At 39.4% G+C, this 25,933-nt stretch overlaps 1 protein-coding gene across 1 annotated transcript in view; it reads right to left on the reverse strand.

The window, feature by feature from the left end:
* Window positions 1-11,805: 11,805 nt before the first annotated feature.
* Window positions 11,806-25,933, reverse strand: part of zgc:172282 (leucine-rich repeat and fibronectin type III domain-containing protein 1-like protein) — a 152,270-nt gene continuing 138,142 nt past the window's right edge. Inside the window, exons 10-11 of the mRNA XM_018684384.2 lie at window positions 22,487-23,603; window positions 11,806-12,670 (exon numbers count right to left, since the gene is read on the reverse strand). Of these exons, the coding sequence (XP_018539900.1) occupies window positions 23,596-23,603 (8 nt within the window). The 3' untranslated portion in view covers window positions 11,806-12,670; window positions 22,487-23,595. The remainder of the gene's footprint in view (window positions 12,671-22,486; window positions 23,604-25,933) is intronic.

Genomic DNA, 25,933 nt, shown 5'->3' on the forward strand with positions numbered 1-25,933 from the left:
CATGCCCATCTTCTCCTTGAATCACAATTCCCTCACCCTAATGTTTTTGTTGCCAAGGCAAAAAATATTTCTCTTTTGTTTTTCTATTTTTTCCCTTTACCTCTACATTTTTCACATAGCTTCACAGTCACAGGCATATTTTAATACATTTTGTTTTCAGTGGTTCTCATCCTTGCACCCGCTTTGTAAGGTTTGTGGTATTGGAATCTGAGCATATTCTATTGTTCCGTGTAGTCAGTAGTCAGTCAATGGCCTAACATACTTTCACACATTTTCACTTGTAAAGCCTTGGTTTGCTGTATGAGAAGAGTTATTTAAACACCAAGGTCACTCATTCTTCATCAGTGAAAACTTCATGTTCTGGTCTCTCCCATTCAATCTGGGAAAGTGTCCTTGAAGTCGAGGTAGACTCAATGACTTATGTTTCTCTCTGTGATTTCCTGGACCCTATATTCTTCTCCTCTTGTTCTTTGTTTTTCCCAACTCTCCACCTCTGTCTCTCGGACAACCACTTAACCCTCCTATTCTTTTTCCTCATTTTTCTCAGTTTATTTTCAGCTATTTTAACTTTTTCCTCAGTTTCTCGTAATTTCTTTGTTCCAGGCATCTTTTACTTTTATTTCAACCTCTACTGTGCCCTGTGCCTTTCAGAGACATAATGACAGTATATCTGCTTGCGTGTGTTACCATATTTCTGACATAAAACAAACAACAATTTTGTATTTGTTAGACAGCAGAAGACAAACATTACCGCTGCAGCTGCTGTGAATTCATCAGCCTGTCTGCGTTATGACTTCTGTCCTTTGCAGTCAGACATTCAGGTTTTCTCTGTGCCTCTTTCTCTCTCTCTCTTACTGGGATACTGTAAATACTACACACTCAACATTTATTCAGGGTCAAATGCAATAGAATTCACAAAGCACAGAAATGTAAATGCTCCTCTTTTGATCATGAAATTTGCTGCAGCAGAAAGAGATTATTTATGCAGGCAAGGAGAGGAAACAAACTTTTTTTGGTGATTTTTCTCTTGACAAAAAAGGATTACTTGATATAAGAAAAAGATACGCTGTGGCCGTCTCTGATGCAGTGAAATTGATTAGAGACCAATCTTAGCAGCAGTGACAAACAATAACTTGCTTGTGAGGGGAAAAGATCGAATGACATAAAAAACAAACAAGCTTCCTCTGCCACTGTAGAGACAGCTGACCCAGACAGCAGCAGATGCTCAGAGTGGAGCAGGTGGAAAATGTCACCAATATGGCTGATGTCTCTCTAGAGTCCAAAGGTGGCGGCAGCCAAATGCACACGGTGAATGTATTATCAGAGGGGACAATCACTACAGTGCTGTAGCAGCTCAGTCAACATAGCCATAACTCTGTACCCTCTTTATTTGATGTTACGAAAGTTCAGACTATGAGTTCATTATCACTTTTCTTGTGTTTTTTTTGTTTCTTCAAATTCAGCACAGCTCCCGTGCACTCTTTTTATCTGTTGTGTCATATTAGTGTGGCAAAATGGTGATTTATTCACAAAAATATTCCTTATTATTTCTTCAAAATGTTTATCTTTGTGGAGAAAACCTTACTTTGTATAGTTACCTTTAGATTTGCATTTGTTAAATGGAGCTCAGGGACAACCGAGCACAAAAAAAACATAACAGGGCTCGTCAGTGTTAAATCACTTTTTTCCAAACAAAATAATAGACTTAAATGTTTGTCATGTGTGTTTTGGAGTATCAAACACTTGTTTGGTAAATTGTGGCAAATTAGCAAATTAGCCCCAAAAGAAAGACTACATGAAAACCACGATGAGAAGAAAGTGACAATCTGTAGTCGAACACAAATACCACTGTACTTTAACTGCACCAGATTCTCTGGTGATATGATCAGTTGTCATGCAGCTTTGTTGAGCAAGTGCTAATGTTTACTCCTGAGTATTACAGGTTAAGGATAAGGATCACAAGGATGACAGATTGTATTCCCAGGAACATTACTGATGAGGAAATTAAAATGGCTTGGAACAAAAGTAGAAGACAATTTTGGAAAATGCCTGTGTTTTTGACTGTGAGCAATAAGAAGATTCAATAGATATGTAAGAAAGATTATAATGGAAATAATGCCGTATAGGTCAGTTATATTGGGACTTAACCTGAACTTTAGAGAAGTCAAACACACAGCATACTGCAAAATTATAGATGGATTTCTTAAAGGTAGAAGTTTACTTCAGCATCACAGGTAAAAGCTGTAAAGTAAATGTAAACCATTCACATCTCTGCTACAGCTTTAAATCTTCAACTCTATATCATATTATTCAATTTGGCACCAGTATGAATGGACCGATCCATGTGATGTTTACCCAAATACCATTCAGCAAATACCATTCTCACGCTAAGGACAGATTACCTTCCTTTATTGTAGGAACCAATCAGCTGCAGAGGAGGATTTCACTCAAGGCCGAGACAAATGGGCAAAAACTTACAATTGGTAAATGACATTGCTGATGGAAATAATGAGGAGAAGGTGCTGCTTATAAAAGGAATTATTCATGCAGCTCAGTAAATGCAGTTGTCCGTGACACACAGCACTCAAATTTAATAGCTCATATTACTGTACAGTGCACACTAAATGGAGGCCCATGCAATTTGCAAATTTTCATACACCAGCATATCAACAGCTGCAAGCCAGCAAATTTAGGGCACAAATGGTGAAAGGGTTCATTGGTCCAGGGAAATGATTCTCATTTTGGATGGGCTCTCCCGGCCTTACTAAATATCACAAAGTTTTCTATGCAGTACAAGACATACGCTTTGAACTGGTTGTGTGTAGTTTGAACATAAAAGCAGCGGTTAATGAGGGAGGGCTGATGATCAGAGAATGTGTCCTTTGGATTCAATGTCTGTGTGTGTGTCTAGGCTTTGCATTTGCACTGTAAATATCACTGTAATGTATTTAGTAAAATGCTATAATAAGATACAAGAAAGTCAATATATGAACAAGTAAACAAATAGTGTCTCAAATGGACCTGGAATAATGTAGGTGAAAAAAAGGCTTTTTTTCCAGAAGAGAGGAAGGATTTGTTTATGTTCAGACTTCATGCATCGCAGCACAAAGTGAGAGATCAACAATCAAGAACTTTATTTTTTTGCTCTGGGAATAGTCAGATTATCAGGTTTTGATTACTAATTTAGCCTTTCTAAGTTCACTTCTCCTCTTTATCCTTTCCCGGTGGGTTGGCTCCTCTGCTGCACTGACACATAACAGCTCATTTGAGTGGGAGTGGAGGAGAACCCCTGTCTGCTGAGCGTCTGTTCAGCGCAACTTGGGGAATATTTTTTAAAGGGCTTTAGAAGGAAAAGATGCAATCTCACAGAGCAACTTAATTTTCTTCATTGTTATTTACAGAAGAATGTCCCAGTTACAAAAACTGTATAGGTAATGTCTTGAAAGACACTTAAGAGAACACTTAACCAACATGTAAGCTATTTCATTTGAATGCTCATTAGTGGGAAGGGTTTTGTGTTTGCAAGCTGGTGTCAAGATAATATAATATGATGCAATAAGCTATACAATTTCTATCCATAAATAACTTATTTTTATTTATGTTTCAATTTTAGCTTTTTATGTACGTTTGTCTACAGACTAAAAAATGACCATGCATTTGGAAGAACACCTCGGCATCAACAACACAGAACAGCTTAGCAAAGATATATACTGCATGGTTATTGTATTCGGACTGGTTTTGATGTATTTGTGTATCTCAAAATCAAAAGAAGCCATTTGTTCCAAAACCTTAAAACCTGCCTCTCCTACTGCTTGAGTGAAGCCTATGCTTTTTGATGATAGATGTGAGCTGTGGTAGAAAAAAAGAAGCATAAATCAGACCTTCAAGGGAAAAAAGTTCAAACCCAATTTAACAACTTTAAACAAATCATATTACATGAATTTTGTTCCTAAAAATTAGGGACTCCTCTTCAAAGATCTTAGAATTAAACAGCCAGATGATGACAGACCACAGATACGGTCCATTTATACAAAGATAGAAAGATCGGGGCGAGTGATGATGGCAGATAAGAAATGATGGCCTGCATGACACACACAAACGCACTCACATAAACACAAGGCATATATGCACTTGCCCACCAGGTCTAATCTCTGTTCTCATTGTCTGATGGGATTGTTTATCTTAGATAGGAGTGTTTCGATCATCAGAGTTTTCCCTAGACTGCTGTTCTCCGACTGCCGTTGTCAGTTCCTCATCTTCCTCTTATTCCATGCATGGCTTCTTTGAAAACTTGTCCAGAGAGTTTTCCCGTGATCTGTCACTGATGGACAATATAATAGCATAAAGACAGCGCCTGTGCCATTTGCCACCCTCAAAATTAAAATAACACTCAAATTTCAAATATCCAAACGTATGAAAGAGCTACTGTTTGTCACTGCATTTTCATCCTCTCTTGAAAAACTTACAAAGGATTGCACTGAACATCATATCATTTTCAAAGCTGTGGCCCCTTTCTGCCCCTCTGCGCTACTCTCCATTAACAATAAATGGAAGCTGGCCTCTTACTGTCAAAAACAACTATGTTCGAAACCAAACATCAGCATCTCTGCCTTTCTTACTTCCAGTCAATCTCCTCTCAGCATTAGAAACATTACAAACACTTGTCTCACCTCTGATAGAAGTCAATGAACAATCTTTGTACACATTAGAAACCACAGACATAATGGCGACCTCTGAGTCGTGGAATGTTTGTTTGGTACTTTCTCCACAACACAGCACCTCATGTCATTTCTTTTGGTCAGGCACAGCCTTGCATAGAAACCCTACTTGGATGTGAGAGGGAAAGTTTGAATATGGTGTCAACAAAGATTGACCCATTTGTTGCCATCTTCATTAGTCATTTCTTTTCAGGATATCATAAAGCTGTTTTTGGTAGATTCATTTCATACCTGTTTTCAGTAAATCTACATGTACCAATGGATTTTACACAGTGGCTACAATGACATCTGCCTTGCTGTAGAAGTCAGCTACTGCAGAGCAACACACAGACACTTTTTAGCAGATGTTTTATTTTTCAAAGACAGATGAAATTGATTAAAAAAAAAAAGTGCTGCAGAGGCAATGTGAATATTTTAACACAAGCAAAGAAAGAAGTAAGAAGAAGGCCTGGTGTGGGTCTTGAAGGTATTGTAGCAGGCATCCATCCTTCAGTTTATCTGCATTATCTTTAGACAATGAGAGGTAACTGCAGCACCCAGAGAAAACCCTCATTTATGACTACTGAGCCATCATGTCACATATAGGTCATATCACTAACCCACCAAAGGAAATTACAAACAGCTGAAGACAATAATAAATTGAGAAAAATTTTCTCTCCCTCTCACACAGAAATGATGCACATTCATTATTAATGATGTAGGTTGTTTATGTGGTCTCCTCTTGTGTAGATTTGAATCACATGTAACCTGTAAAGTCATGGTACATTGAGGGAGGTGGACAGAATAATGTGACACGAGTCAGCATGTCGCACTGGTCAGACAGGCTTCTGTGCTGTTCCTTCAAATACGCATTCAGATCACTGCAGCCCCCTGCTACTTCCCTGCCAAACGCGGACACTAACACCACATGCTTTGACAAGATTTAGCTCCAATTAAGCAGTCCTGTGCATGCAGATTCAGAAAATATTTTTCTGAATCCAACCATCATAGCGTTTTTCCTTTGTGGCTTTCTCACAGCAGTTCCCTCATCTGGAAAATTTGGGCTGGGAGAGGACGGTAACTTTGGGTTTAATTAGTTGAACTAAACTTGATGAGATCTTGTGGTGTGCATCCAAGCTCAGATAAAACCAGGGGAGAGCCGAGTTTTCCAGTTATCTCTCACTGTGAGCTGTCCTCATTAAAACACATCTGATGGTTGCCTGCAGAAGATTAAACGAAAAACACCATGAGGTGCCCTTATTATAAATACTGAGCTCTGCTGATTACAAACAATTGCCTTCATCACCCCCTCTCCCTTTGCTTAGCAGTTAGGTTGTCTCCTAAAAGTCCATTCAGTTGCCTTACACCAGTGTTGAGGGATATTATAACTATTGCCTGTTGTGGGTGGAGAATTAAGGCGGTAGTGCAGCAAGCGTCGATAATTCTTTGATGCTTCAGCTGTAGTCATTGTACAGTTTAGCAGTCAAAAAGGCAGAAAATGAAGTGGACAGTCAGTCAATGCATTATTCATAATCTATTAAGCAAGTAGAAAACCACAAATTTAACATTAATTCATTTAGTGACTAAACCATCAGTGAACCAGGTGAGGTGTAGGCAGGTAGTTGGAAAGGGATAATTTCATTCAGTGAGTCATTCTTTCCCTGTGTGGAATCATTATGAAACACGAGGACACCTGGTGGCTCAGTCGGCTCAGGCACGTGCAGCGACCGACTTGAGCTGAATCTCATTTCAGTGTTAACTTCACTCCACGATGAGAGGCCGCCTCTGCGTGATGGTTGATATACGTCATGTGGAGGGACAGTGCCATGGAGGGGCGAAGAGGGGGAGTGAAGAGGTATAAAAACAGAAATGGAACACTTGCAACCCCTCACCATTTCATCTTCCTGTTACTATGGAGACACTGTAAAGGAGTGTTGTCACAGTCTGTTAAAAATATGAACGTACTTAGTACTTGCTGCCATCTAAGTTCATCTCTGTTGTTTGGAAAATTCACATGGGGACAAAAGGATAGAGCCTTGATGGAGTTGAGGTGTGACAGGCTGTGAGATCCTCCAAGTAAACATGCTCCCAAACATCAACTGCTGTTACTGTCTTAAAGGGGCTGTATTTCAGAATGAAATAAAGTCATGCATTACAGAAACTTAAGTTAGTGATTGAGAAAAAATTGAATCTCAGTATCAAATAGATGATTTGGTTTAGAAGCAACATCCAGTGGTCCTTACAGGATCTACATATTTGACCCCATTTACATTTCAACCCCATTTCCACTTAATCCCTTAATGCGTCTTGAACAGATTGGATAGCTATCTGATCTCAAAAAAGCAAAGTGTGAATACATCCAAGAAGCACCTCCATGGTAGGAGCTGGTTTGAGGGTGTGTAAATGCATCCTTCTGACCAAAACCAGTGCATAGTCTGTACTGCTCCTATAGTGTGAATCAGGCAGCTAAAGCTGCACTGAAATGAGCCATTGTTATGTTTCATTAAAGCAACAAGGAAATGGCTCCAGCTATTTCTATACATATGATCAAATACAAGGTGCCCGGGGTGGTCGTTGTGTTCATGTGAACTGTAATGAGTTCGACTGCTGAATGTTCTGTGTGGGTCGGAGTGGGGTATGAGTGACAGCCTGTCATGGCTTGCTCATACTCCATTTATGCACTTCACTCATGTTTTGAACAGTTCAGTTTTGTACCTAAACTGCTGAAGTGCTCAAGTTACTCTTCTTCTGGCCAGTTCATACCACAGTTACCACTACCCATGGCTTACTGTGACAGGCTTGACAGGCACATATCTCTTGAAATCCAAGTGGATTGCGGTCAAATATGTAATGTTGTCAATGGAGATTCATGAATATGGCTAGAAATCACAAGCATAAATGGGTCTCTAAGGTCTTCCCACTTTGGACTGAACATGCAGCCAAGGTGGTTGCGTCTCTCCTCACGTATATCAAGAATTTAGACAAAATCAGGCTAAAATAGCTCACATTTGTAGATAGTTTTACCTCCATTTATATTTTCCATCAGTCAAAACCATTTCGCGCTTTGAAATTGCAGGGAATTGTGAGAAATCCAAATGAAGTTGGCCACTCTCCACGTGAGTAGACGGCATCAGAGAGAAGGCAGCCCTCAAAGGCATAACACATCCGGGTGTAGTCGTTGACTCCCCCGAGTGTGAATGAGGAGGGAACGTTAAACACTTGCAAATGAGATTCAGCCAGACGTCCCTTGGTTTAAATCTATCTTAGGATGTTGGCCGCATGTCTTTCAGTGCTCTCTTTTCCAGTTTCCCCTGTATCGGCCCACTGAGACTACACTGAGAGGAGAGAAAAAATATCTTCAAAAAGAAACAGAAAACAACCAGTCACTGAGTGCGGCACTGGAAGGAAATTGAAATTTGGGGGGAAAAAGAGATTTCACTTAGTCACAGTTTAGAAATAAATCAGTCACCCAAGAAGCAGTCAGACAAGTAATAATGACACAGAACAAATGGTGGAGAAGTCACTCAAGCACTGAAGAAGTCAGTCACTTCAACCCACCTCAATTTCAGCAGCCTTGAAACAGAATTTATTTTACACACCTTTGTGTTCACATGCAAATACTCTAGAAGTCTTTCTGTGTAAATGCATGCACATAAATGCTGTGTTTTTATGGATGTGTATGTAGTAGGCAGGATATCTGTTTGCATGTGTGCCTGTGTGTGCTTATATACACTAATACTGGGTAGGGCCTCCCTTTGCTCTCAGAACAGCCGGAGTTCTTCATGGCATTGATTCCACAAGATGTTGGAAACGTTCCTTTGAGATCTTGGTGTTCTGTTGAATTTAGAAGTGGTAACTGTGGAGGCTACTTAAGTACACTCAACTCATTGTTATGTTCATGAAACCAGTTTGAAACAACTTTTGCCTCGGAACATGGTGCATTATCATGCTGCAAGTAGCCATTAGAAGATGGTAAACTGTGGCCATAAAGGGATGCACATGGTCTGCAACAATACTCAGATATGCTGTGGTGTTCAAACCACAACTGACTGGTGTTAAAGGCTCCAAATGGTGCCAAGAAAACATTCTCCACACAATTACACCATCATCACCAGCCTGGACTGCAGACACAACACAGGTTGGGTCCATGGATTCATGCTGTTGACGCCAAATTCTGACCCTACCATCTGCGTGCCTCAGCAGAAATACAGATAAATCGGACCAAGCTACATTTTCCAGACCTCAGCCGTCCAGTTTTGGTTAGCCTGTGCTCACTGCAGCCTTAGATTTCTGCTCTTGGCTTGACAGAAATGGTCTTTTGCTGTTGTAACCCATCAAGGTTTAACATGCTGTGCATTCTGAGATGTTCTTCTGTTCATCACATCCACAGAACTGCCGCTCACTGGGTGTTTTTTGTTTTTGGCACCACTCTGAGTAATCTGTAGAGAGTGTTGTGTACATGATTGGCTGATTGGATAATTGCATGAATACACAGGTATACAGGTGTTCCTAATAAAGTGCTCAATGAGTGTATGTGTTGTAAGAAACTCTATATTACCATCAGGCATGAGTTATGGCCTTGTGGTTGATTTCCTAACTGCCTTCGACATTTTGGATTTAACAAGCAGCAGAAATACATATTCATTGACACGGGGTGCTGTGACAAAACTTGTTGTACTCTTTGTATTTGTTTTTAAATACCACCATGTCATCATCTGTCTGTCCATGTGCCTGTGTGTGCAGGGGTGGGGTGAACACCAAGTCAGGAACAGTACATGACAGGAATTCAATACGTACACAAAGCGTTGCCCCTGTAGAGAAGATGGTCTGATTAAATTTGGAGCACCTTGCTGCATAGATTTACATATTAATGAGTGGGAAATAATTTTCCTGAAACTTCTCAATGCTTTAAGATGGAGTTCATATTAAAAACTTCCAAAGTATGTTATCAATATTTGGCTTAATTAATGAATTCAGTAGCAGTTCTGATTATTTTGTAATATACAGTATCATAGTGATTGTGATGGGATGTTGTCACCTTAGATGCTTCCTGTTTTATTCATACAGCTGTAAAGAAAACTTTTAACCGTGTGCACATGCAGAGGTGACTGTTTGATAATTAATTCATAATGATGATAATGACTCATCAGGATGTTTTCGACTTTGTTTTCTACTCTGCTGCGTTGGTTTCCCATTATAATCATATTCACTCCCTGCTACAGAGCTCCAAGAGTGAAACATGAATCAAATTTTAATATTAGGATCTTTCTCAAAATGAGACCCCAGGTGCCACATTTTCTACAGCTGCTGATAGCTCATGGGATGACTGTGTGTTCATCCTCCTTCATCCTTTTTCCATTTCTTTTTCTGTCTTTGATGGTGCGGCGGTAATGTTAGAGTAGTCAGTCCCTTTTTCTACATCTGTTAGGAAAGATATATTTTACTTTTCCTTTCATTATACCCCATCCATTCTAATTCTTCCTGCTTTATGTGTATGAAGAAAAAAAATAGGAAGGGAGAAAAAATAGTGTTAACAGGTGGTGATGAGAGTAAAGGAGAAAGAGGAGACAGAAATGGTGGGGAGCTGATCTGGCGCTGGCTGCCTGCCAAGAACTAAGGAGCAGAGAACTGAAGAGTGGAGTATATCTGGGGGAGCAGAATAGAGTCGTGTAGAGCAGATTGGGTATTAAAGTTGAGAGGAAAAAAAAAACAGAGCAGGAGAGAGATGGAGAGATGAGGGGATTGGAGGTTAGGAGAGGAGAGAATGAGGGAGAAAAGCAGAGGGGGCTGAGGGGAGTAGATGAGGGGAGGAGAAGTGATAGGAAGAGATAATAGGAGAGGAGGGAGGGGAGGAAGCAGACAGATTTAGGTTATGTTCACAGGAAGCATTAACAACTGGGAGGAATAAATAAGAAGAATACTCAGGACTTTGCATTTTGCAAGCTATCATCTTCCTTTTAAAAAGTACTACTGCTCAGTGTAAATAGGGCTTTACATAAAGTTCATATTTGTGATGTTGTCAGCTAGTACAACATGAATTCATCCATCCACAGAATATGATGGGGAGTCTGAAAATGCACAAACTTAAACCAGATTTTAGTGAATAATTAAAGACAAATTTACAGGGTGGCTCTACTGACTCTACTTACCTGGAGACCTATCTTACATGCTATCTTTTCTTTTACTTATGGTCAACAAGTTGATAGCAAGTAGTTGCTTATTTACACAGTCAGCAGACATGGAGCAATATTATCATTAATGTGGAGTAACGTCACTGGACACCTGATTCGTTTAAGTCCAAATATTCACTCTCCTCCTCGCTCTTGTCTCGTCTCCACCAACTCCTGAGGGAAAATGATCTACATGATCAGATAGCTAGTTAATAACTTTGTTTGTGTAGTGTGCTGGGTGCTGGGCAGGTAGTGTACAGTCATTTTTTTTTTAGACCTGAGAACAACTGTCTGCTGCAGCCAAAAACAACACAGAATATGGAAAATGTGAAAATTAGGAACTAACTTTTTACTTAAAAAAAAACAAAAAAAACAAAACAAAACCGCTGCAGCATATGATAGAACAAGGCTAGTATTTAACTTTCTGCATCTGCAAGTAAGCGCGGGACTGTGTGACATCAGTTTTTTTTTCATCACTAACTGCGCATGCATCTTCCAAGCGGACTAAAGAGTATGTGTCTGTAAGGGAGTCTAATTGATGCTTAACATGGATGAGTCACATTAAATTTTCTGTAATATTCTTGGTTATTGAACTTGCACAGTTATTATTCCCATGTCTACCTGAATGTTTATGTATTTATCCACCTACAACATACACCATGACCTAACAACAATTAACACATTTCAGAGTTGCAATCCTGTCGCATTCAAGCTATGTGGATGAAACACATAAAATTACTCTCCCTTGCTTTTTAAATTACTATGTACAATGTTTATCCTCACCTTCGAGGAGAATTGTCAACTTAGGTTACATCTTGAAAATTATACATGATGTTTTAAAACAGGTTAATTACACATTGTCTGGCAAACTACAGCACAACTGAGGATGGAAAAAGACAGAACAAAAACAAAAACAAAGCAGCCAGTCTAGGAGAAAGTCATCCATTTTTGTTTTATTTTATTAGAAAATATCCACACACCATAAAAATTACATGTACAAAACTATAAGATTTGAAATTGCTTTATGTACACATACAAAAGATAAAGCCCAAAGAAAAGGTGAGGGGAACACAGGAGGGAGAAAGTGAAGACAAAGCATTTGTGTGTGTATTTTTTATTTTTATTTTGGGTGTATTTCTTCAGGGATGGGTCAAAAGTTTTGAGGCTCTCTTGTCTATTAGCTCTTCTACCAACTTACATCTCTGCAGGGAACTGTACCAATCATGATTGTAATGATAATGATGACCCTGGGGAATGGCAGTGAATGCAATTACGTGCACACACATATGGATTGTACAGATCTGAAATGGCACCTGTGACACACACATCCCATTTACAGTAACCAGTGTGAAGTCAAAGCATGGTAATGATGAGAGAGAGATGCTAGTATCCTGGAATATTCTGGTGATTAATATAAAGGGATATCTGTCTGACGCACATGAAGAGGTAACTCTTCAGAAACAGAACATCGTGACCTGGCATCAGTCATGCTGTGAGCACACAATCGCACTCCATGGTGAAAATGAAAATGTGCAGTGGGGCCTGGGTGACTATAACTAGGATGTTAACAACGCAGGTGATGCAGCCAAACACAGTCATACAGCGTTTTTCCTCATATTGAACTATTCTCACTTTTAGCGTAGAACTCTTGTGAACTTAGTTAGTGATGATAGCAATGATGATGATGAAGGTGATGATGTTTCTGAGATGAGCTGGTTAACTGATACCCCGCTACTTTATTTTTTCTGTCTTGTCTGTTTGTCTTTCTTGACTTTCATGTAGCTTTCCTCCTGATCACTGGGTCTGAAAAACAGAGAGACAAAAAGAGAAAGAAAGAAATTAGTTTGCACTTCACAGTCACACTTTAAAAAAAAAAAAAATCTACCTTGCTTTGAATTTGTCTCAAGAAAAAAATAATAATTTGTGTAAGTCAAAGACACAAAATTGATTTAAAATATGAGCTCTACAAGTCTAAACATGAGAGGAGTAACAATGATGCCATTTTCTGATACAAAAATTAATATTTTAATATTTCCAGCTGCAGCATATTTGCTGCCTCTGGCGAAAAGATGTGTTATGCTGGAAGAAATGTGTTGTTTTTCTGGATAACATTTGCGCTTTGTGTGTCACAGGCAGAACACTGTGAGTATGTTTGTGTGTGATTTATTTTTCTAAACAAGGAGAGACCAGGCCAAATCAGCAGCTGATTACACTTCAAATTATGGATGGAAAATCAACCCCTCAGTAGAATGCTGAGAAGCCATTCTCTAAAAACACAGAATCCATGTTGGAAAAGCCCTGAATCCAGAAACACCATCAAAACCACCTCAAGTGGACTGTCGATTTCCCTGTTTAGACAAATTATTATACACATTCTGTTAAGTGACTATAGATTTATAGGGGAAATGTGACAGAAGGCAGTTTGCTGGCCCACCATCCTCCTTGTTTAACTCAAACACTGCTGGCCTTATTAGTAGTGTAATGTGAGCATGCTAAAATGATTAGCTGTCACATTGTAAGTAGTCCTCCAGGGGGAAAACCTGGTGCTGTTCTCAAATGCTCATTGAGTGTTTGGCAGAAAACACTGTATAGTTGAATGTTATTGGTTAAAAAATAAGAAATTGTCAAAACAAACGCCTCCAGCAGTCCTGCAGTGTAACACCGAATGACAACCAAACTATTGATTTACACTATGTGCTTAATGAGAACAAGTTGGTAGATTGTGTTAGAGTGTGAGGCACTGATAGAAAGGAGAATGACAAGCAAAAGCAATTAAGTGACTACCCAGACAGTATTAGAAGTAGAAATTATTGAACAATCTTAGTGCGGGTTTATCATCTCAGTTAAGTAACAACAAAAAAGACATCACTTCTAGTGTGGCAGTATTGTTTTGTGCTAGTGTACTAACCCCAGTACACCATTAAATTTACATTTTAGAATACACTAAAATACCTCTGTGAATAATGAGACACATAGCTGTTTTAGAAGGCAATTACATCTGCAGCTGCATTTTTGTTTACTTCAGTGATTAAAAAAGGTTGCATCCTTAATCATATTTGGGTATGTTTACATGTATATATTAAATGCCGCAACTGCAAGTGAAAAAATCACAGTATAAAGTGAGAGTTCCCCTATTCACGTGACAGAATATATTATTTTGACTAACTAGAGGAAATAGGGTTTCGTCCCGTGTGGCTATTCATCATTTCAGATCAGAAAAGAAAGTCACCACATTATACAAGTACATGTAGATGATCGTTGGTAAGAGTCATCCATTAAAGTCCAGTTTTGACATATATATCAGCACACATTCCTTGTAGATCATATTGTAATGTGAGCACTGCCACCGTCTGTGAGAGCTGCCATTGCCGTGAGCAAGTTTTTTGTTTTACAATGAGACAGGTTATCAACTGTGGAAACAGGCCTCATTTAATAACTGATTCATGACAGAACAATTAATTAGGCATTGTTCCATATAATTGCCCACCCACTTTTCCCACCTTTCAGGCCCACAGTGGTGGATAGTGATGTTGTTGCGGCACATCAGCACCAACCCTTACAGTTAAAACCAGGTCTGTGACTTTTGAATCAAATGAATAACATTCTTTGAGATATGTGCTCTCCATTTCAGGCTAAACATTCCATTAAATGTTGGTCCAAGTTCCATATACACACACAAATCGACAGAGACATGAAAACACTCTCTGATTTCTGCCTACACTTGTGAACCACAGTATCATCTGACATGTATTTTAATCATACTTAAACCTCCGCTGATGATTATTTAAATTACGTCCAATCCTATCCAGACAAGGATGAAATGACACCACTGTGGTTTCAAAGCTAAAACTTAGCAAAGGTCTACATCTTAGACTGCATTCCCAAGGGTAAAAGCATTGTTTAGCAGTATATGGTGTTCTCAAAAGCATATTTTCTATTCAAAGCAGGTACATTATTTGAAATGTGAAGTAGTAATGCCATTAAAAGTCCAACTGTGCCATATACAATTGAAAAGATGTAGACTACCAAAAAGGAATACCAGAGAAAACGTATCAGTGTCAAATCTAATATTTAATGCAAAACAAGCATTTACCACATCTTAAAAAAACAAACCAAGAGACCTTTATCTAGAAACCCATCTGAACAGGACAAACAAGAGGCCATGCCCAACCTTTCACTGCAACACAACACTGTGATAAATTGAGCATTTAGCAGCAACAAAAAACAAGACTCAAGAGCTTTGTTCAGACTGACATTTTAAAACGAAACCTTGTTTCTTAGTACTGAACTTCATTCTATTACCCCTGACACCATTATTTGCGTAAAGCTCTGGATCCACCAGTAAACCAATAGGGCACTACACAGCACATTACATCTACTGCACCAGATTCCAATCTTTAAATTCAGCACTCCTCAATCTCTCCATCATCTCGTTCTTTCTCCAACAGAAATAAACCGCATCAGCATTTTTAGTGTAAAGCTGCCAGTATAACAGCCAAAAGGCCGGTCTGAAGCTAAAACCTTAAACCTGCATGAGATTTTAATCCAACAATAGTCCTATTTCCTCTCCTGCCAGCAGGAGGAAATAGGCTTCCGCTGAGAGACGTAAATGGAAAGGTGCTAACTCCAAGTCCCTCCATTTGATAGATGTGTGAACGCTTGTGCTGTCATTATGTTACATAATGTGTCACTTGCAAGGCCTTCATGAGGCATAAAAAGCCCATTAAGAGTAGAATTTAATTATGAGTGTCAAATATACAGTAACACACCGCACACTGTTGAAATAGTGTTGGGAAGTGCTTTGGATTAAATTACTCACTTTACTCACATTACTTTGCACAGTGTGCCTCTGCTGGAAAGTATGCTACTGTACAGTGCAGTTACATCCTTGCAAATTTTCATTCCTGAAATAGAGTTTACAGATAGTATTGGAAAAACACGGCTGTAGCCATTTATATGTAAATTGCTCAAGGTATTTTCTGTTTTGTGGTATCATTTTGTAACCTGCTGAATAGTACTACCCCATTTGTTCCTTTTTTTTCATCTCTATCCTGAAGGCACACCATGCATCAAACAATTCCTGTTCTGTGCTGCTGATCAGATGCAGGTAAAGCTGGTGAATGGCAGGAAGCTGAGAGAAGGACGGAGGGAGAGGGAGTTTTATATGTATGTTATATATTAAATTAAGGCTAAGTGGTAAATCTTCAGCTTCCAATTATAGCCTCTCTCTCTCTCTCTCTCTCTCTCTCTCTCTCTCTCTCTCTCTCTCTCTCTCTCTCTCTCTCTCTCTCTCTCTCACACACACACACACACACACACACGCAACATGCATATACACTCTCCTCTACACTTGCAACGCAATTGACTTTTACAAGTCCATGTATCACTAAATGTCAGCCAGTCTCACTTGCGATTGTGTTTAATTTTTAACACGGTTATAAATATAATCACTGCTCCCTCATTTGCATCACATGCTCTCAGTGCCTATTAAAGATTATTCTGCTGTCCTGACGCAGAAGTTTAAATCAGTTTCAGTGCTGCGGTATGAATATGTCTGACAGATGTGCTCTAATTGAAAAGGAAACAACACTAGTAAATCAGCAGTGTTTCATCAGTGAAGTGTTATTTTTATCATGAAGATATTATGCAGATTTACTGAGATCAGTGTAAAAGCATTGGTACACTTTAGTAATATTCCAAAGTGGGACTCATGTGAGAATAAAATCATCCCTGTTCATGTTGCATTAAAATTCATATTTCAGAGTCACTGTATGATCGTATATAAGTGTGCTAGGCTGCAGACATTTATTGAATACACAAATCGACAGTGGTACTTTTGAGCAGCTGAATATGGTGTGCCGCTGACCTTCACAAACTGACACTGAGAGCAAGATGAAATCACAGTGGTGCTTGGATGTTGGCATACAAAACACCGGCATTTAAAATTCTACTGTCCAGTCCTAAAAAAAAAATATGCTGAACAATATTGTTGAACAAAAGATTCAAAAAGATTTTTTTTCCCAAGACTGTTTTAGAGTAGATGGGTATTCACAGCTTTCCAGATGCATTTTCTGGGTGGGCGGCTGGCAGAAACGTCAACTTTTTTAGCATGACTGACACATGAATCCATCTGCTGAACGGTATCAAAAGGGAGACACAATCATTCATGCTGAAGCATTAGTGCACTTTCAATAAATTCAGATTGTCGTCACAAGCGTGCATGTATCAATGGGAGGTCACAGGATGCTTCCAGTGAAAATCTCTTATGACTCGCTGAATATGTGGCCATGTGTTGACGTTTTTGTTCAGCTTGAGCACATCATGTGCCTCACTGTCAAGATCTTTTTGTTTTCTCAACCATTTAAAAGGGGAAGAGGAGTCACTCAACAAATGCACACAAAAATAAACATGCATTGTATGTGTGTGTGTATTTGTGTGTTGTGTCATCTATTATTCATACTACCGTGTTTTCTTTCTGAGGAACCAAAGACACCTCACAGCACAGTATAGTTGGAGCTCAATACACACTGAGCAATCCTCCACACATCCCACTCGCTCCTCTCCTTCTGTTCTCCCCTCTATTCCTTTTCTTCTACCTCTCCACCTCCTTCGTTATTCTTGCCTGTCGTCATCACATCTCCTCTCCTTGTTCTTCTCCTCCTCCTCCTCCTTCTTTGAATCCTTGTCTTTTCCCCCTTTCTCCCCTACCTCTTCTTATTCATAAAGCTGCTTATCTTGTACAGCCTCTCTCCCTTTTCTCCCCAACAGTTCAATTCCAGATGCCATATTGGCACGATTAGATCAATGTTGGGGTATCCGAACATACCAGAAGACTATGTCAGCCTACACAGAACATACGCACTTATGCTAATTTTGAATAATCTTACTGAGCCCTACCCCTTCCCTGTTTCTTTCTCTCCTTGTATTATCTATTTTTAGCATTTCTTCCCTATGTTTTCACTTTACCCCCCCACCCCCATAATACATTTACATCTGAACCAGTTCCATCCACCCTTCCTTCTGCGTTCTCTTATCCTTCCCCGCTTCCTGCCCACCCCCCCTGCACTTCCTTCCACTTCCACTTTTATCTTCTCTCCCCTCCCTTTTTTCTCTGTCTCCTCTCCCTCTCACCGCAGGCATCGTTCACCTTGTCATGCACTTGTAGGACACTCATCTAACATCACCACAGGTCAGACGACACCAGGGTGCACGCACTCACAGGTACACACACGTTTCTACAGTAGGGAAATGCACTCTCCCTTTCCATGCTCGACATGTGTTCTCCCCTTTCCTTCTTTTAAATCCTCTCTCACTCACACAGCTGGAAAGTCATGTGTAATGAGTATAGGATCTAGCTGTGATTTGTCAGAGAACTTGGGGCGATTTCTATGACTTAAACTTACACATTATTTATATGCAAGTGTGTGTGTATATGTGTGTGTCTGACATACATTTATATGGACAGTTTTTTAAAAATGCAGTAATGTATGCATAGCCATGTCTAGCTACATCACTGCCACATCAGCTGTCCAAAAGCGACATGCAGCTTAGCTTGGCCAAAGTCATAGCTTGGCCCATCAGCCCACACAGAGGTAGTACACACTGCCTCTCCCTTACATTTAGGCTGTAATAAGACCTATAGTCTATGTGTTTCTCAACGTGCTGTTTTAGCCTCTGTAAAAGAAATACACCAAATCGTTGCTGGGAGGGGCTCATACTGTTGCGAAAAGGCCACAGATGAAAGCTGTCGCATCAAGTGGAATGAGACCGTGCTACAGTTCACATACAGTGTTTAACTGAAGAGACATGGTGCAGTATGAAGCACATGTCTGGTTCACATCATCCGCTAAGTGATTACCAGATCATTCCCTATGGATTTGGTAGGCTCAAAGAAATCAAAATTTCACTTCTCTACAGCTAGACATATTTGTTAAACATATTTAAAGCAATAGTTAGACAGTTTTGAAACATATACTTAGACCGACACTTTTTATTTTAAATGTGGATGAATGTAGGGAAACAATTCAAAATGCAAGGATAATATTTTTTGGATCTAACAGCCTGTTAGGATAACACACCATGTAAAGTAGTTTGCCTTGTTGTCCAACAGATGGCAGTCTTAAAATTCACAGACCACTTGACCTGTTGCTGTCCTATTTATCAGTAAACAATGCTAATAAAGAAAAAGTGGAGGGTCATACTTTTCAGGACAGAAATGGATGTGGTGTAGAAGCATTCACCTACTGTATATTGGTTGCATGAATTACTTGCATGAACTTGTTTGAACTTGCATTTTCAAAAAATTGACAGTCCAGTCCTAGCTTTAATCTCTCTCTTAAATGAGCCTTAGTCTCATATTTGCTAGTTAAATCTATAATGTTATAGCTAGCAGCTGGTTAGTTTAGCTTAGGAGACAGACTATAACCAGGGAGACAGTTTGGCACTGACTTCCTCCGCCCCAAAGTCCAACCTTCAGGAACCCCAGATTTTCATTTTGTGTTTGTCTGTTAATGAAACTAATGAGCTCTAACATGTTAGTCAGTGAACTGGTGGGGTAGGTTGTTTTGTTACCTTTAGACACGATGACTAGATGTACTCCCTGTTTGTATGGTAAGCTAGTCCTATTAATATTCTCATCTCTCTAGGATCATAATAGCTGAAACGTTCACGACAATTTAATTAGTGCACGTATAGTGTCCACATACTACCCATATTTAGACATAATGCAGTCAAGATGATAAGCTCTTCATGTACCTTGATGACCACTGCATTTGACCGCAGAAAGGGAGGAGGACAGCACAATGAACAGTGCCAGGGAGGAGTGAACAGCATGTATCATTCATTCATCATCGTCATTAAGGTGTCCGTGGACCATCTAGCAAGCTTCATTCACTTTTATGACTGAGAGAAATAAAAGGGAGATAACACCTGGATTTATTCCTGGAGGTGACAGTGCAGACTTTTTTCCTTCTTCACTGAGATCTTGATGTAAACTTAATGTATTTTCCTCATGTAGCTACAAACAGGATAGAATGCTTTATTAGACTAACCTGCTCTGATAAGTCAAGGTTTCAGAGGTTTTACACTGCCAGATGAGTCTGACATTTCAAACTTTCTAAAAAGTTGGAATGAAATGACTGGATTTCTCCTTGACATGACAGCCATATTGATTTTCACAAAGGAGATCACAATAATCAAATATTTTTTCCACTTGTTCTCTCACTCCCTCCAACAAATACATATCAGAAGCTGTAATGTGATGTTGAGTAAGATACTGCAAATAGCTGCAAGGTAAAATCTATTTATTCCATAGTCCCTACCCACCGGTTATTGAGCTTGTCACTCAGTTGAAAAATTAAAAATGCAGTATATCATCCATCTAAACTTTTTTATGTGAATAAAAATAACAACTGCAACCAGAGAATCTAATGACTAAGACATAGACGGTATACTGGAATATATATTTTAACTTTTGAACACAACAGAGGGCATTTTATGACGCTGTGCACTTTATAGAGCTATTTTTTCATATGGGGTCTATTTTTATACCATGCTTTTAGTTTGTGTATTTGTCTCTCTCACTCTCCATGCCATGTGCACGCACGTGTGTGTGGCGTGTGTGTGTGAATGTAAGAAATGGACAAGATGGCTCCAGTAATCACCAACACCAACAGAGAGGAAATGTTTTGTTTGTGTAAACAGCTTCTGGTGCCTGACATCTGCAATCATACTCATACTGTTCATCCTGTCCTAAGAGGACACACGCATGCACAGACACACACACACACACACACACACACAAAGTTACACACAAAGAGATAACTGTAATAAAAGTGCCTGTAACAGCCACTCTGGTCCATGCAGGACCAAGAAGACTAAGTGATACATTGCTATTATAACTGAAAGAACAATAAAAGTATTTGCGTAACTTTCCGTATTGAAATGCAAATTTAAACTGGAGACAGTTGTCATTATGGATGGTCCCTGCAGCACTGTGTAGTTATCTTGTAACCATCACTTACAGGAGAAAATGACATCTTTGGTGCACTGTCTAGTCAAAACACCACAGAAATCACTGTTATATCACTGTCCTTTGAATCTCAGAGTTGTCCATGCAATTACCAACTATACAAAATGATAAAACAATCTTTACTCTTCTTTTTTATTTTGTATGTTTGTAAGTTATATTTGCTCGGAGCAGGAGGTAATCTAGAGACCTGTGAACCCACAAAACATTTCTCTTCATGCTATCTTCTGTATCCATGGGTGTCAGACTGAATTATTTATCTCTGGTGAAACTGAAGGTAAATTAACTTTTTTTGTACCGTTGTCAAGTAAATTTAAAATTATAATGAGAATAGATAATCAATCATCAATCAGATTTTGTATTACACTGAACCGTTATCAGAATAAATGAAACATCCATAATTGGGAATAATGAATGATAATTGTATTTCATTCTATTTATACCAAGGTCTTAAAAGCATATTATATATACTTTTGTGAAGACAGCAGTAGCATTGCTACAAGTCTGAATAGGCAAAATAAACTTTGTAGGAATCAATAATAAGTTATTTAAACAATATGTCCAGTTATGCTGAATAGAGAGCACTGGAATTGGTGTTTGATTAATATCTGTTGGAACACTGTGGGTACAGGGACATTACATGGCAAGGGACAAATCAAAATTGTAAGTGGTTTATTACTTGGGGAGAGACACAATTTCATTTTATGGGAGGAACCGAGGTGTGTGACCATTCAAAACTCTGTGGTGCTGGTTTTTCATTTATACCTATTTCGATGTAGTAATGGGACATCTATTTTTTGGAATAGATTTCAGCAATTCTCCATCCATGGGGAGCTAGGTTTCTGAAATTTGACTGCTTAACAGAATTGATTACGTCTAATAAGGGTAGAATTTCATTTTGATGGTGAAATATTTTCCAGCCTGGGGACTGGACGAGTTAAATTCTGCAGCATCAGACATCAGTCTCTGTCCACGACCAAAGAGATATCCCCCCACCCCACCCGTGTACAGACAGAGTCCATCCCTGAGGCTGTGGTGTTAGCTCATAACCATATCCTCTTCTAGCACATTATATTCTCCACCAGCATTCGATCACTGCCTCAGGCAGGCAGAGAAAAAAAAAACAAAAAAACAAGAGACATCTGATGGACAGGAGGGAGAGAGAGAGTAGGAGAGAGGGAGAGAGAAGTATGAGATAAGGGGTGACTCAGATGCTAAAAGAGCAAGAAACAAACGAGGTGGGGGGGTGCATTTCCTGTCGCCTGTTGTGATATTGTCAGTGGAGAGTAGTAACGAAGCAGATCGTTTAGCCAGGGTGGCACTCTAATTGTCTAGCTGACAGCAATTAGATGGTGCTCGTTAAAGTGCTGCCCTCATTAGGTTACACACCACTCACGGCAGGAGGAGACACTGCAGAGTGTAAGTGTGTCTTAAACTATGGGGCAGGTCCCAAAATTGGTGGATGGCCAAGGTGACTGCCGGTGTGTTACCATATGTCACACTAATTAATGGGCCTGGGTCTTTGGGTGAGAGAACTTCTTATTTGGCTGCTCGTTTGGTTAGGTTAATGGGCTAATCAGCAGATTACTCACCTGTTTAAGTGGGCCTGGAGAGGTGTGAGCGAGGCTGGTAAAGGTCCTCAAGGTCCTCACCGGTCCCATTCAGCGGAAAGCAGTAGATATTGGACCAGAGCAGAACAGTGCATGCAGAGGCTAGACCAATAGGTAACAGGCCTCTCTAGTCTAGTCCAGTTTAGCCTGCATCAGACCACTGTACAGTCTTAATCCATTACTAGTGTACAGCTCTAGGTCAAGCTCCACTGAGTCCAGGTGCAGTTCTGTCCAGGTCAAACCAGTTCAGTTCATATATATATATATATATATATATATATATATATATATATATATATATATATATACTGTATGTGTTCTCTGAGTGAGAGATAACAGGGTCCAGTTAAGGTTAAGATTCAGCTCCAGTTCAGCCCAGCTAGGATCAGGTCAACTTATTTTAGTTCTGCAGAACTGCTTTATTCCACATGGATTAATAAAATGGAGCCACCTAGAGCCAGCTGTGTTGAGAGTCCCTTATGTTTAGTTGCAGACAGTGATCCATTATTGTTTAACATCTGTTCATATCTAGAACCAGACCATCACTTTTATGACACTTTTCTGCATGACCCCCCCCCCCCTTCTGTCCGCGCAGTCTACCATATTGTATAGTCTGTTTTTACCATTCTTAGTGTCTGTCCATGCATGTTGATGCTTGATGCTGCTCCAGGTGTGAAGTTTTTTTTGTTTTTTTTTTTTTGAGACATACCCATATGTCTCTTCATGTTATCTATGCCAACTGTATCCATTTCCGTGCTGATCCAGATGATTCAAAGTGGAAAATTCAGCAAGTAAGTGCCGCACCGTTAAAAGTGATTAAGATGATCACACCGACAGCTGGATCCTGCAGGAAACTGGCCGATCAGTCAGACGTCCAATCCAGACATGAGAACCAGGATAAGCATTTTAAAGTAAACCAGACAGTACAGGTCTATAACCCCTTGATATTCATGGAAACAAAGTAATGGGTACAGTAAACGGGAGATATGAGGAGAGGAGCTATAGGGTCTTTTTTTTTCCTTCAGGGTTTTCACCAGCTTTTCCCTGGTGGTGACGTTCATTCTCCACATCGGCCACTCAGAACAACATCATCAGGGCTCTAGAAAACAGGAAAGCAAGAACACACAGGTTTGAAAATGGAACATTAAAAATACTGTATCAGGGTAGAAGGATAAAGACATGAAGGGCAAGGGCAACAAGGGCATCATATCTGTTCTAAAAAGGAATATTTAGAATGGGGAGGTTAAAAAAAGAAACCAAGGATCTGGAATAGAACATCAGGTCTTGACAAAAGGATAGAAAACCAAGGTTCTAGCAACAAAATACTGAGCAGAAGAGGTGTAGAAGACACAATTTAGCACCTGTAAGATCTGTAATATACCTCTATTAAGAATATTTATGCTTTAAACATGTGTTGGGAAGATATCATAAACCTTTAAGGGGCTTTAACTTCTGTTGTTTAGAGTCTTGAGTTGAACCAGATTTGATCCTACCCACAGGCCTGATTTATAAAATTCTCTGAGGAGGATTCTCTGTTTCATTTGTTTCCATAACTTCTGCCTTGACTTAAAAGTTTAAGAAAAGCTAATATTCACAGAGAAAACTCTTGTAGTTTTTGTGACTATATTACCCCCAGAGGGAAAACAGAACAAAATTAAACAAGATGAAAAACTGTAAGAAGTAAAGGTTCAAATGTCATGTTTTTTGTTTTTTTCTTTTTTCTCCTGTCTTTGTGGTAACATCGAATTTGTCCTGGAGCGAAACAAATGAAAAGGACACGGTTCACAATACTGAATGTTTTGACTTGTTTGGTCAGTTTAAAAGCTGCCAATACCACTGAAAGCATGAAGTTTTATACAACTTCCTTTTGACATATCAAACATGTTTTCAATTGTGCCTTTCCTTTTCTTAACTTTTTAACGCTTTAGAATCTGTTTGCTTTCCTTTGTGAGAGGTGTTTGAAAGCGCAACTGCTGCATACTTTGGAAATACAACAAATGCCTGCATAAGCGAGGGTGTACTGACAAGGGAAAGCAAAGACGTGTGATAGCTTAAAGAGTGATGAAGCTGTAGTTGCTGTGGCAGTGTATTGCCGCAGCTGTTATTTGTAATGTGCATGTTTGTCAGGAGGGCATTTCTTAACTGCATTTGTCAGAAGGAATATTTCTTAACTGCGTTTATGTACAGCTAGTGCTCATTGTGTCAGTTTAAGAATGAAGCAGAGTCTTCTTAATGCCTCGGTCTGTATTCATCCATCACAACCACTGCACATCTCTACTGTCTTCTCCTCCATCATCCTCCTCTCCTCGCCCCCTCTTCTCCTCCATCACGCTTTGTACCATGCAGATGGATGAAGAAGATGAGGGTGAGGCAAGTGAATGGGGGGTGTGGAGAGAGGAGAAAGGTGGTGTGAGTGGTGAAGAGATGGATAGAAAGGACGTGAAGAAAATAACTAGACAGACAAAGGTGTTCTAAATTGAAAACAGACAGGGAAAGGAGAGATAATGCGGGATAGAAATGGTGTATGCAATCGGAGCATTAGAGAAAAAGGATGTGCCAGCAGAAAGGACACAAAGGGAATGGAGGGAACACTTATTAAAAGGAATGCAATTAGAAGGATCTAGGGGAAAAAAAGGACAAAAGATGGGAGAAAACAAGAGAGGTTATATTAGAAGAAGAATAAAAAGACCAGTAGTGTTAAAAAAGAAAAAGGAAAACAAGGGAAGAATAGAAATAAGAAGGCAGACAGCAGATGAAAGAAATACTCAAAGACAGAAAGAAGATGACCAGAAAACAGGAGGAAAAGGAGGACTGTGAAGGAGAAATGAAAAGAAAGGGAATTAATTAAAGGATCAGTTCACCCACGTTACACAAAAGTCATTTCCTCTAATGGCATCTCACCATGCAGATAGCTCTGTCATGCAGTGGGTTTAATTAACCCAGATTTTGAAATACTCATCTCCAAAATCCCTGCCTTGACCCCACTCCAACAAAGGTGAATGGACTTGTTTGTGTTGCTCACAGATCATTTACAAATATCAACATCTTTTCCCTGTTACTGTGGATAATCCTGAGAACACCTCAGCTATTTTCATAGGAACTGTTTCTTCAGTATGCTGTAATTTCAAATGTTCACTTAGAGGTGACACATTCAGATTGGTTACATCATGTGAACAATGGTCCAAAACTCAGTTATATTCAGTGTACTGTCACGTGAGAAAGAAAAGCAGTACATCTTGTCATTTTAAATGTTGGAACTGGAGAATGGTTGACATTTTTAGATGATTGATCACTTAATTGGCTAACTGACTATTTGTCTGCTATTTTTACTATGCTATTTGCATCACAGATAAAGTTCAGTTTTACTTCATTGTGTGAGGGTGAAGAGAGGGATCTCAAGGATAGATATCTGACAACCTCAGCAGGACA

The sequence above is a fragment of the Lates calcarifer genome, linkage group LG21 (assembly GCF_001640805.2).
Source record: "Lates calcarifer isolate ASB-BC8 linkage group LG21, TLL_Latcal_v3, whole genome shotgun sequence".
Lineage (NCBI taxonomy): Eukaryota > Metazoa > Chordata > Actinopteri > Centropomidae > Lates > Lates calcarifer.